The following is a 14,143-nucleotide window of genomic DNA, read 5'->3' as shown; positions in this document are numbered from 1 at the left end:
CAAAATCCCACAAATTCAGTTTGCAACTGCTGGGGATTTCCTATGCATTTGTCAGGAGGCTTGGATGTACATGAGGATGTAGGAGTCTTGTACTTCTTGATGCTTCCTGGCTGGCAGTTTGCTAACTGTTTCTCATGAGGTGGAAACAAAATTCTGCAGACACTGCAATTGTAGCAAAACAAAAATGCTGGAGGAACTCGGGTCTTGCAGCATCCAAAAGAGGTAAAGCTGTGTAACCAAAGTTTTGGGCCTGAGCCCTTCAAGGTACGAGTAAAAAGCAGGCAGGCAGCCAGCCAAATAAAAAGGTTGTGGGGAGGGGGGGAACAGAAGGGTAGAGTAGTCCAGGCCAACAGACAAAAAGTAAACAGATAGGATGACAGAAGAGGAAAGGTGATGATTGTGGAGGGGTGGCTCTGTGAATGCACACCACTCAAGTTGGAGGGAAAACACCTCAATATTCCATATGGACACCCTCTAAACAGATGGCATTAACATCAACCACCATTTTCCATTAGCTCTCCACCCCATTCTCCCCTTCCCCATTCCCATTTCTCCTTTCCTCTAGCTGTCTTGCTCTCTTTCCCTGTCGTCTCCACCACTGCTTTCACAGAATCATCCCTCCCCAATTATTTCTTGCCTTTCCTCTTATCCATGTCCAATTATCACTTTGTCTGTTGACCTGTGCTCCCCACCACTCTTTCTTCCCTTCCCCTAGTCTTTATTCAGACATTTGCCTGCTTTTTGCTCATACATTGAAAAGGGCTCAGGCCCAAAACGTTGGTTATAAATCATCACCTACTATGGATGCTGCAAGACCTGCTGAGTTCCAACCATAGAACACTACAGTGCAGAAAACAGGCCATTCAGCCAATCTAGTCTGTGCCAACCATTATTCAGCTAGTCTCAATAACCTGCTCCCATTCCATAACCCTCCAATCCTCTGCCATCCATGTATTTATCCAATTTCTTCTTAAAAACAAGATCAAGACCACACCCACCACATCAGATAGTAGCTCATTTCATACTCTCACCACTGAGTGGTTCCCCTAAACCTTTCACCCCAAAGCCATGTCCTCATATTTAGTTCTCCTAATCTCAGTGGAAAGAGCCTACTTGCATTTACCCTGTCTATACCCCCCCAATTTGGTAAACCTCTATCAAATCTCCCCTCATCTTTATCCCAAGGAATAAAGTTTTAACCTGTTTAATCTTTCCCTGTAACTCAACTCCTGAAGACCTGGCAACATCCTATTAAATCTTCAACCTTATTGATTTCCTTCTTGTAGCTGGGCAACCAAAATAATATTCCAAATTTGGCTCACCAATGTCTTGTATAACTTCAACATAACATCCCAACTCCTATACTCAATACTTTGATTTATAAAGATGCCAAAAGCTTTCTTTACAACCCTGACCACCTGTAGCACCATCTTCAAGGAACAATGTACCTGTATCCCAGGTCACTTTGCTCCTCTGAACTCCTCAGTGCCCTACCATTTACTGTGTAGGTCCTTCCTTGATTTACTCTTCCAAATTGCAATACCTGTACCTCACACTTGTCTGCATTAAATTCCATCATCCATTTATTGGCCCATCGTCCCAGTTGGTACAGATCCCTCTGCAAGCTTTGAAAATATTCTTCACTCTCCATTACATCCATCTTTATGTCATCAGCAAACTTGCTGCTCCAATTTACCATGTTATGATCCACATCATTGATATACACAAACAATGATCCCAACACAGATCCCTGAGGTACACCACTCATCACAGGTCTCCAGTCAGAGAAGCAACCATCCACTACCACTCTTTTCTCCCACAAAGCCAATTTTGAATCCACTTTACAACCCCTCTATGTATACCTAGTGTCTTAACCTTCTGCACTAACCTCCCATGTGGGACCTTGTCGAAAGCCTTACTAAAGGCCAAGACAACATCCACAGCCTTTTCTTCATCTACCTTCTTGGTAACTTCTTTGCAAACTCGAAGATTTGTTAAACACTACCTACCACACACAAAGCCATGCTGACTGTCCTTAATCAGCCCATGGCTGTTCAAATACCTATATATCCTATCTCTCAGAACTCCTTCCAATAATTTACCTACTACTGATGTCAGACTCACTGGCCTATAGTTAGCTGGTTTACTTTTAGAGCCTTCTTAAACAGTAGGACAACATGAACTACTCTCCAATCCTCTGGCACCTCTCCCGTGGCTAAGGACATGTTGAACATATTTGACAGGGCCCCTGCAATTTCAAAACTGGTCTCCCTCAAAGTCCAAGGGAATATTATATCTGGCCCAGAGGATTTGTCTCCCTTTATTCACTTCAAGGAAGCAATGACCTCCTCCTCAATCTCCACATTTCATGACCCTTCAATTTGTTTCCCCTTCCATCCATATGCATTATGCTAGTTTCCTGAGTAAATATTGATGCAAAAAAAAACTAAGTTTCCATCATTTCATGAATCTCCACACATAGTTGACTACTGATCCTCTAGAGGACCAATTTTGTCCCTTGTTATCCTCCTACTCTTAATATGCTTGTAGAAACTCTTCAGATTTACCTTTATATTATCTGCTAAAGCACCCTCATGTCTTCTTTTGCCTTTCTGATTTTCTTTAGTATTCTCTTACATTTTCTTTGAAAGCATCTCATTTTCTCCTTGTTGCCTATACTGGTTATAAACCTCACTCTTAATCATATCAGCAAAATTCCTTGTAAACCAAGGTTCCCTATGCCTGTTGATTTTTACCTTTAATCCTGGTAGGAACTTGCAAATTCTGCACCCTCTAAATCTCACCTTTGAATGCCTTCCACATGCCATACACATCCTTGCAAAAAAAAACAGCTTATTCCAATCCACTCTTCCAAGATCCTTTCTCATTTCCACAAAATTGGCCTCTCTCCAATTTAGAACCTTAACTCAAGGACCAGACCTATCCTTATCCACAAGTGACTTGAAACTTATTACATTATGGTTAGTGGACCTAAAAATGCTCACCTACATACTTCTGCCACCTGACCTGCCTAGTTCCCTAATAGGAGATCAAGTATTGCATCCTCTCTGATTGGTACCTCTATACATGGATTTAGAAAACTTTCCTGTACACATTTGACTAACTCCAAGCCATGCAGTCCTTTTTTAGTATAGGAGTGCCATTCAATAGCAGAAAGTTAAAATCTCCTACTACCACACATTTCTGTTTCTTACAATGGTCTGCTACCTCCCAACAGATTTGCACCTCCAATCCTCTCAGACAATTGGGCAGTGTAGAATACAAGCCTCTTAGTGTGGTCACACCTTTCCTGTTCCTTCTCTCCACCCATATGGCCTCCGTAGGAGAGTTCACAGTGCCATCCTGTCTTAGCACAGCTGTGATATTTTCCACTCCTCCCCCTCAATCACATCTGAAACATCAGAACCCTGGAACATTGACCTGCCAGTCCTGTCCCTCCTGCAACCAAGTCTCACAAATGGCAATAATGTCATAATCCCACATTCAAATCCACACCTTAAGTCCATCTGCATTACCAACAATACTCCTTGCATTGAAATAGGTACATCTGAGATCATTTCTATCATGTACAAACCTCTTCTTTGTTTTTACATGCAGTCCTCACATGACCCTTACCCCTCACCATCAGCTATATCACTGATTTCCCCCCCCCCACGGCAAATCCAGTTTAAACTCCTTCCCCCACCCCCCAGCACAGCACTAGCAAGGATATTAGTTCCCCCTCCAGCTCAGGTACAAATTATCCTGTCAGAACAGATCCCACTTTCCCTGGAACTGAGCCCAATTATACAGAAACATAGTGCAGAAGGAAGGGCTTCATCTCTTTAGCCACGTGTTTAGCTGCATTATCTTCCCATTTCTAACCTCACTAGAATGTGGCATAGATAGTAATCTTGAGATTACTATCCTGCAGGTCCTGTGCTTCATCTTTGCACCTAGATCCCCAAACTCTCTTAGCAAGTCTTCCTTACCCTTCTAACCCACATCATTCCTACATGGATCACCACACCCTCCCTCCTTATAATTAGTAGGTCAATCAGAAATATCTTGTACCCTGACACCAGGGAGGCAACAGACCATCCAAGATACTCAATCTCCCAGAAAGAACCTCCCATCTGTCCCCTTAACTATCAAATTCCCATATCACTACTTCACTCCACTCCTCCCTCCTTCCTTCTGAGGCAAAGGTCCAGTCTCAGTGCCAGAGACATGATCACTACATCTTGTTCCTGGGAGGTCATCCCTACCACCAGTATCCAAAACAGTATAATTATTGTTGATGGGAACAGCCTTAAGGGTGCTCTACTCTCTCTGCCTCTTCCCTTTGTCTCCCCTGACAGTCACCCAACTGCCTGCCTCCTGACTTTTAGGAATGACTGCCTCCCTAAAACTCCTTTCTATCCCTGCCTCTCCAATGATCCAAAGTTCATCCAGCTGCAGCTCCAATTCCCTAACTCAGTTTATCACGAGCTGCAGGTGGGTGCACCTCTTGCAACATATGTGTTGTCCCTGACTTCCCACGTCCTGTAATCAGAACACTGGACTGCCCTAACTGTTGCCTGCATTACCCAATTCCTCATTTAACTAACTCGCATAATTTACCACTCTTACCTTACTGGGACCAAACACCTCCTCAACCACCACTCAATGAAGCTACTTGAGACAATGTCCCTCTCTGAGCTACTCCATCACTGGTTGCTTTAACAGCTGTGCCTCTTTTTATAGGTACTTATCTATTATCTCAATTGCTCCCCAGCCCTAATCAATTAACTCAATTGTAGCCTTCTGACTCCAACTCAAAAAGAAGCAAGGTAAGAATTCCTTACTTTTTCAAACCTCCCTCTCAGCTGTGCTGAGATCACATGCCTGTACAGTCTCACCTTTCCCTTCCTGATGTTTAAAAATAACTAATTAAATAAATAAAAATGGCTAACTCACAACACTCACTCATAGACCCTTCTTGCAGCTTCCTGACTTCAACTCAAAAAGAAACAAGGTAAGAATTCCTCATCTTTTCAAATCTCCCTCTCAGCTGTCCCGACATCACATGCCTGCATAGTCTGCCATCTCCTTTCCTGACTTTAATAAATAAGTAAATAGATAATGTTTACTCACAGCACTCACTCATGGACCCTCCATGCAGGCTCCTAACTCCAGCACTCATGAGGTGGATGCCAAATTTGTAGAGTTTTCTGCCAATAGCTTTATTTTAGTCTTCTTGCCTATGGTGATGAGATTTGAGCTAACTGCTAAACACCTTTAGATATTTAAAGGCTTCAAAAATCATACACTTTGACCAATTTTTATTCAACACTGGTATTTATTTAATTCCTGATTAATTTTCAGTACTTGCAAGTTTCATAGCTGTAGTGTGTGTCGAAAGAACCAAAGACTTGTTGATCCAAACCAAGGCTTTTATTAACTAAGAGACTGGAGCATATCACAAGTAGGTCGACCAGTACAGAATGACCTGGTCTGGCTTGGAGCAATCCTTTAAGACCTGCCAGTAGCTGTGGCTACACTTTCAGCCAATCACAGTTATCCTACTCTACCATCTGTACATGTGTACATATACACATTGGTGATAGAATCTGTACTATCACAATAGCTAATAATCAAAGAATAGAGTATCATGAGTTAGTAAGAAAAGCAAATGAACTAACAAGACATGTTATCATGTAAATAAAAGACCTAACAAAAATAATATTTGATTTTTTTTAGCACAAGCTATTCATGTTCATTTTTATGCAATTTAAGGTTTAACTGCAATGAGTGCCCATTATGATGTTTAATATTTCAATGCTCTGCAATCAACAACACTGTGTCCTCTTACGAAGAATATCTTTTCTTTAGATTTGATGTCAATTTTCAGAGAGGTGACCATCCTGATGCCGACATTTTATTCCATTTCAATCCTCGCTTTAAAGAGGAACTTGAAAAAATCATCTTTAATTCTCGGGGACCCGATGGATGGGGATTTCAGGGTGAGAAGTACGAAAAGATTGCTTCTAGAGGTTCATCATTTAAGCTGGTATTTATGGTGTGGAGCAACTCTTTCCAGGTATCGTTTTGCCAATTTTTTTTAATAATCTATCACTTGTTTTGTGAGAAAGAACCAAATTGAGAGCAGTGGGGAGCAAGTTGGAATAATAATTGGACTTTGTCTTTATATTCCCTTGAACAGCAACAATTTCACCAGACATTAATGCTTGTAATTGTGGCTCATGCTGCGTTGGACTGGCTTTATCATTCGAGTCAATGTGAGATAAAATTCATAGAATTATGTTTTAATCCATTCATTGCCACCTACTTTTTCATTTACAAGTTAATCAATACTTAAATCTTTGTACAGCTTTTAGGAGGATAGCATGATAGATGGCCAACTAGAATGATAAAGTCTGCATTTATACAGTGTCTTGCATCTTTGCTCATGTCTTTGTATGGAAGTGCCAAGTGAAAGCCAAATATTTTGTTTTGACTGGAAACACTAACTCTTTCTATTTCCATATCAGTGGTTCTCAACCTTTTTCTTTCCACTCATATACCACTTTAAGAATTCCCTATGCCATAGGTTCTCTGTTCTTAGTAAGGGATTGCTTATGGTGGTATGTGAGTGGGAAAAAAAAGTTTGAAAACCACTGTTTTAATCATACCTAATTGTCTAATTATGTGCATGGTTTCATAACCCTAAAGGAAATCGGCCAATAACAATTTTTCTCAAGCAAAATATTTCAGTTACAATTGGGTCGAGAGCAGTGATTTTCAACCTTCCCTTTCCACTCACATACCACCTTAAGCAATCCCTTACTAATCTCAAAGCCATGGAGTTGGTTTTGGACACTAGAGCTTTTCAGGGGATGCTGCAAGGGAATAGCTTTGGACCATGCCTGGGTGTATAAAACTTTCATTGCTCCCATGTCGAATCAGCAGCCCATTTACCTCAATGTCCATCGTGGATCGCACCAACTGGTGTGGCCTGTTCTGGTTCAGCACAATGGAGGCCTGAGTTTACTCATTGTCGAAGTCGCTATGCTGTAATGTTGAGATGTCTGCCACCAAGATGGCTGCCCTGGAGATCCCGAAGATGGCCGCCCCTATGGATCACACGTGTTGGAGATCAGAAGAGACACCAGATGTGATGTCATCTCACGTTGTCTTTCTCCTGTTCCCTGTTGTTTGGTTCTCAGCCGCTGGAAGTTACACTGGATGTGGGTCGATACAAGATGGTGAGGCGGGTCACGTGCCACATGTGGCGCTGCTGATGGGAGGTTTAGAATGACAAACTTTGGCATAGTGCCCATTTGGCAGTTCGAGCAGGTCGCACTAAGGGTCAGGCAGTACTTCCTCAGGTGCTTGGTTTGGCCGCAGTAATTGAGCCTTTTGTGCTCAGCAATGGCAGGGGCAGTCAGGGTCCCTGAATCCCAAGATGGTGGTGCCCGTGCTTCCCACCTGGTGGCCTTGTGGCTTGCAGAGTAGGTCTCCGCATTCTTCTGGGCTGTCTCAAACAATCAAGCCAGCCTCATGACTTCCTTTAGTGTCCAAATCTCCTTCTCCAGGAGTTGCTCACAGATGTAGTTTGAGTGAAACCTGACCACTAACCCATCACGGATGAGCTCCTCCTGATAGATGTGACCACAGTGGTCTACACACTCACAGACTCATCCCACCTCCCTCATGGCCCTCACGAAGTTGTTGACGGACTCACTGGGGCCCTGGTGTCAGGTGAGCATAGAGTTCATCGGGGCACTGTATTGCTGCCACATTAGGTCCATTGTGTCATCGTACTTCTCACAGTCCCATATTATTTGGTAAGCACGGTGGCCCACCAGTGAAAATAGCAGATCATACTTGTCGTCTGCAGTGACCTCATGGTGCCTCATGTAGGCCTTTAAGCGGTGCATCCACATATCAAATTTGACAGAGGCCTCTAGATCCCTGGGGTCGGTCTTCAGCTTCTCCACTCAGATTGCCTTTTCCATGGCAAGTAATCGGGATATTAAATTGCAGCATAATCAATAACCATAAGCAGACTTGAAGTGAGTGATTAAAGGCTTTAATATCCTGAAACATCAGGCATGTCTCGACATGCTGCTGGCCCGAATCCAAGGCTGGTATGGAGGGAAAAGACTTGGGCTGTCAGCCTTTATTGGCAGTCTTACAGGGAGAAGTTACAGGGTCAGAGATAGGCCAGACTGTACAGTCTAGGGAGTTCACACCTGCACTACCATGTTCTACCATATAGGTTTCTCCAGAACCTCCAATATAATTGCCAGGTGTACATCAACCTTGCTAAGATGAATTATGCAGGGAGGTGCACATACTGTTTTGCCGATGGAAATTTTTTGATCCTGAAATAATTATTCTCATGATCAAACCTGACAAATATTGTCTTAATATCCTATTTGTACATCCAAAAGTGGCAAATGGATCCAATTTTAAGTGATAATTTTGTACCTTGTTTTTAAGATCTAAGGCATCTTTTAAAAACTCTTTATTTAGGTGTCTGTGAACGGTAGACACATCCTGGACTACCCACATCGATTAGAAGATTGGAAGCCTGACACTGTTATAGTTTTTGGAGATATACAAGTAGAAAATATTGATGTTCTCAAACTTTGAATCTGAGGCAGGTAACTATGTCCAATCCCATCAGTACTAAATTAAAATAGTCAAGGGAAAATTATATAAAGTAGTGTTGATGGCTCAATTCCATTGCATACCATGTGCACATAAGTTGATGAAATGATTGGATTCTCTGTAACCTGCATTTTTTAATGTTTATTATATGTTAGAAATGTTAATTGGTGATGTCAGTTGACATTTAGCAATATTCACTCATTGAAAGACATTCAAATTTTGAAACATTTTCATCTAAGCCTTGAAGGAATAGTTAAAGTATGGGAATAAATTTAAATCATCCCAATAGTGCAAACTCAGCAGTATTCCTTTGGCAGCATTACAGAAACTTGGCAGGTCACACAACATCTATAGGAAATAAAAGGTAACCAACATTTCAGGCCTGAGGTCTTCATCAAAGTATGTGAAAAACAGACACCTGAATAAAAAGGTGGGAAAGGAGGAAGAGGAGAAAGTAAGGGGTGGGGGAGGAACACAGGTTAACAGGTAAGAAGTTATAGGTAGATGCAGGTGGAAGGATAGAAGAGAAAAATGCTGAGGTGATAGGGGGAATAAGCTCTCTGATAGGTGGAGGGGAAGGAAAAGAGAGAGACTCAGGAGGGCTTTAACAAATATTGGAGGTCAATGTTAATGTCGTTTAATGACGAGACAAAATACAAGATGTTGTTTCTTCATTTTACGGTTGCCTTGGTTGAGCAGTGCATTCCTTTAGCTGCTCACTTTAACACCATTAAGATATAGGAGCAGAAATATGGTATTCTGCCCCACCATTCAATCATGAACTGAACCATTTTACCCCTCAGCCCCACTTTAAGTGTACAAAAGATGACAGATATAAAACCATGAATATTACAGCATAATAGGCAAAATAAAGCTTTTCATATTTGGAAGTTGAGTAAAACTGTCTTTTTACAAGCTTTTCAATTATATTGTTGAGTTAGAAAGAAAAAAAATGCACTCCACAGATGGGCACCCTTCATTCATTAATTCTACACTCGGATGTTGATTAAACCATCTGAGAAATGTGAAACTGGTACATCAGATCATCATTACTTGATATTTGTTTTGATGTTACTGTAGAAATGGTAAAAGACTGCTCCCAACTGGATACACATGGGATTTCATGTCAAAGAATGTATCTATCAAATCCAAAAGTTAATAGAAGCATGAGCAAAAAAAGAGAAGCTGGAGGGATTCAGCAGGTCAGGCAGCATCTATGGAGAAAAATTCACATTTTTGAATTGGGGCCCTTTATAAAACTAATGTGGGAAAGGGCGATGGTTCACATTAAAAAGAGGGGGAAAGGGCTGGGGGGCGGGAGGCATGAGGTAATAGGAATACATACAGATGAAAGTGGGAGAAATGAGACAGTCAAAGGGGATGGGGTGTAGACTACTGGGAGGGGAGGTGATGAGTGTAAAAATAAGTATTAGAATGGGTTAGTTAGCAGAATGGGAATATGAAGGACAGGCAGAAACAGTGGAGCTAGTTTCAAGAAAGGGTCTTGACCTGAAAGATTGTCTGACCATTTCTCTCTCTGGATGCTGTTTGTCTCATTTGTGTCCTTCCAGTTCTCATTGTTTGCTCAAGATTCCAACATCTGGAGTTTCTCGTGACTCATAGACTATACTGGAACTGGAAGCATAAAGAAAAATCAAATTAGAGCCACCAATCTTTTTGTCAATATTTTGACTTTGTTTTATATTGGCATAATTATTTTTAACTAGCATATTAATTATATTTAAGCAATTGATAATTTACTCCTTAAGAGCAGGGATGTGATGTTGAGGCTTTATAAGGCACATTTGTAGTATGACCTCATTTTTAGTATTGTGAGCAGTTTTGGGCTCCTCATTTAAGAAAAGATGCGCTGGCTTTGGAAAGGATTGATTCCTAGAATGAAGGGATTAGCATAAAAGAAGTGTTTGATGGCACTTGGACTGTACTCCTTGGAGTTCAGAAGAATAAGGGAGATCTCATAGAAGTATTTTGAATGTTGAAAGGCCTGGACAGAGTCGATGTAGGAAACTTGTTTCCCATGGTGGCGGGGTTGGGGGGTGGGTGGGGGTGGGTGGGGGTGGGTCTAGGACAAGAGGACACAACTTCAGTATTGAAGGGCACTCATTTAAAACAGAAATATTGAGGAATTTCTTTAGTCATTGAGTGGTGATCCTCTGGAATTTGTTACCATTGGCAGCTGTGCTGGCCAAGTCTTTGCATGTATTTAAGGCAGAGATTGATAGATATCCAAATAGTCAGGGAATCAAAACTTATGGGGAGAATGCAAGGAAGTGGGGCTGAGTGGAAGAATGAATCAGATCATGATGGAATAGCAAAGTGGACTTGATGGGCTGAATGGCCTGCCTCTTCTCATATCTTATGATCTAACACAATACAACCTCTGCGTGTATATAGTATCTAACTGAAAGTTACTGGAAATTGGTTAAATGCTAATTAACCTAAAATTAATGAAACTTAAGCTCGAGATTATGCACATCCCAGAGTTTTGAATAAAACTGTTATGGAGATGCTGAGTGCACTGGTTATGATCTAATATTTAATGGAGTCTCAAATGGTTCCTGCAGCTTACAAGCTAGCAAAATTGATCCCAAGGTAAGACAAAAAAAGCAAGTAAGTATTGACAAGTTAGTCTTAGATTGATAGTCTGCAAAATGCTGAATCAATAATCAAGAACATGATATCAGGGCTTTGAAAATAAAAATATTTTTGAAGAGTCAAAATAAAATTGAATAGATGAGGAGGAACTAGTGCATGTATTACATTTGGATTTTTAGGTTTTCAATAAAGTTCCACACAGGTTAAATGATCAAGATTAATCATGTGGAACTGGTTAAATGCAGACATGGCTTGAGAATTGGTTAATTGATATAAAATAATGTGGTAATAAATGGGTCCTTCAGAGACTGGTTAGTTATTATAAATGGGGTGTCACAAGGATTGGTGCTTGGATCCCAGTTGCTCACAAAGTATAACTGCAATTTTGCTGAGGGGACCAAATATATAATATTCAAGTTTTCTGAAAGAAGCAAATTAAGTGGAAATGAGAATAGTGATAAAGACAGAAATCTAGCTATTCTTGTACATAAGCTAAAAGGTGAGTAATTAATTAAGAAGGCAATTCGTGTGATGGTCTTTAATGACAAGAGGCTTTGAGTAAATGAATACAATGATGTAGCTCCTTGTTGAGATCACACCTGGAATATTATGTAGATTTAGTCTCATGGCTTAAGAGTATGAGTGCAACAGAGGAGGTGGAGCAAAGATTCATCAGATTGGTTCCTGAATTACTTTTTTTCCTCCTCTTTTGCACCAATTATTTATTTTAGTATGTTTAAAGAAATGTAATTTATAGCAATTTTGCAATTGTATTACACAATACTGCTGCTGCCAAACAACAAGTTTTCTGATAATTAACCTGATTCTGTCATATACAGTCAAGCCTTTTTTCTCTAGAGTTCAGACAAATGAGAGATGATGTTAAGCGTAGCTAAATTTTATAGAGAATGTGATAGATAGAAATGGAGAGGATCATTCTCCTGGCTGAGGGGTCAGTCTGTAAACTCAAACTGAAATGAAGAGCAATTTCTCCACTTAAAGAATGGAAAATCTTTGGCATTCTCTTACCTGTGAGGCTGTGGAGATGGTTATTATTCCATTCAAAATTGAATTGATAAATTTCTGGTTATTAGAGGAATCAAGGAGTACATGGGAGTAAATCAGAAAAAATAGAGCTGGGTTAGAAGATCAGCCATGATCTTGTTGAATGGCAGAGTGGGCTCGAGGAACTGAATGACCTACTCTATTTCTAATGTTATTCACCTCCATTAATCTCTTGCATTACTCCTTATTTATTGTACTACCATTAACTTCTCTATTTATCTCCAATTTATTATAGTGTAATTATATAGTCATTTATAGTCTTCATTTATAGACAATTAATTTGTAAATTATTACACTGAAATTAAACAGTACATTTATATTAATTTGCTGTACAGAAATTGTTTATAATTCAGTAATAATATACTACTATAATTAAATGCTGCATTTGTATTCAGTTTATTCCATCACTGCACTTCGTTGCCCTGTATAATCAACCAGTGATAGGAGAGTTATAAACCTTGCAACCTGGTGCATTTCTAATGTGACATTCTAAGTGGTACCTGACACCTGCGCCTGCCAAAATTGCGGGAGGTTGGGCCATTAAAAATCCTAAATAATGCTGATGTGGTAAAGCAAAGAGCTGATTAGCAAAAGATTAGATAAATGAGCATTTAAGTGATTAACCAAAATTCTTGAGCTGTTCAGATGGGATAAGCAAATTTAGCCTTTCCATAATCTAGATTTTCTGGGACTGCTTTAATATCCAATTTATTACACAGCCAATAACCTGCATGTTCCTATTTATTTAATCACCATTAATCTGTGCATAACTGCAGTCCAATTCTCCAAGTATATCCATTTTATTGCTCCATTAGGAAGTTCAAATTCTTTTACTTAATGCATTTCTTTGCCATTTAAACCCCATATTTATATACAATTTATCACCACTCTGGATGTTTTTCCATTATTCTAAAACCATTCCTACACTATATTCAATAGATCACACTGATCTTTTCATTTATTTATACCAAATTATCTCAATTATTATATGAAATTATTTACAGTGGTATTAATCTCATGCGTGTATACAGTGTATTCCAACTATTAAATTCCACATGCATCCCAAATTTATTATCCTATTATTAAGGTTACACATTTGGTTAATTTCAAATTTAATGCATAACCATTAATCTAATGTGTTTTATTACAGGCATTAAACTCTATTTCCAATGCATGGAAATATCTCGTGTTATTGCATTATCTTTAGATTATTTCTGAACCCTAATGTATTGCTATTAATTTCATCTTTACTTTTCCCCCAATTTTTCCAGGATAGACAATGGAGCAATTGAATGAAGCTTACAAAGCAAGCTTGAATGGCATGTCAACAGTAAAAAAAAAATTAGCATGTTTTTAGCTTCAGTATTTTATTCCTTTTACACTGGGAAATGTGTTAGTTTGTTAAACAGTAGATATTGGTTCATTTTAAACTTCGAGGAATAAAAGAGAGCTGTGTCGAGTTTATTGAAGAGTTACTTCAGTGTTTGATCTACATGATTTTCTGCTGTCTATTAAAATAATACCTCCTTTAATAAAATGACTGCATGAATTTTGTGTTTATTTATATTTTTCTTTAAATCAAAACGAACATGAATGAAGGGATGGATCCAAATTTAGAGGAAACAGATTGACCTATTTTTTTTTTAAATTGCATAAAATGATATGGATTGTTTTAAAAACAAAAACTGAAAAAGGATTAATATTTTAATAAGTTAGTGGGATGAATTATGGAAAAAAAATTGTGATACAGATTTGTGAGATCAGCATCTGTAATGAGAGAAATGATGCCTGTTACAAAGAAAGT

The 14,143-nt window shown here is 39.5% G+C and overlaps 1 protein-coding gene and 1 long non-coding RNA gene across 3 annotated transcripts in view; one reads left to right on the top strand and one right to left on the bottom strand.

The window, feature by feature from the left end:
• Positions 1–7,722, bottom strand: part of LOC138761883 (uncharacterized) — a 76,454-nt gene extending 68,732 nt beyond the window's left edge. The window contains exon 1 of the long non-coding RNA XR_011356563.1: positions 6,961–7,722. This is a non-coding gene — a long non-coding RNA (uncharacterized lncRNA). The remainder of the gene's footprint in view (positions 1–6,960) is intronic.
• Positions 1–13,888, top strand: part of LOC138761882 (galectin-8-like) — a 28,229-nt gene extending 14,341 nt beyond the window's left edge. The window contains exons 3-5 of one of the 2 annotated variants that reach the window (XM_069934785.1): positions 5,875–6,082; positions 8,521–8,647; positions 13,611–13,888. In XM_069934785.1, the coding sequence (XP_069790886.1) occupies positions 5,875–6,082; positions 8,521–8,640 (328 nt within the window). In that variant the 3' untranslated portion in view covers positions 8,641–8,647; positions 13,611–13,888. Of the gene's footprint in view, positions 1–5,874; positions 6,083–8,520; positions 8,652–13,610 lie in introns of both variants that reach the window. The other variant, XM_069934784.1, reaches the window with a different exon arrangement.
• Positions 13,889–14,143: the final 255 nt, after the last annotated feature.

The sequence above is a fragment of the Narcine bancroftii genome, chromosome 4 (assembly GCF_036971445.1).
Source record: "Narcine bancroftii isolate sNarBan1 chromosome 4, sNarBan1.hap1, whole genome shotgun sequence".
NCBI lineage: Eukaryota > Metazoa > Chordata > Chondrichthyes > Torpediniformes > Narcinidae > Narcine > Narcine bancroftii.
The sequence above is the reverse complement of the archived record's forward strand: the minus strand, read 5'-3'. Positions and strand labels throughout refer to the sequence as shown.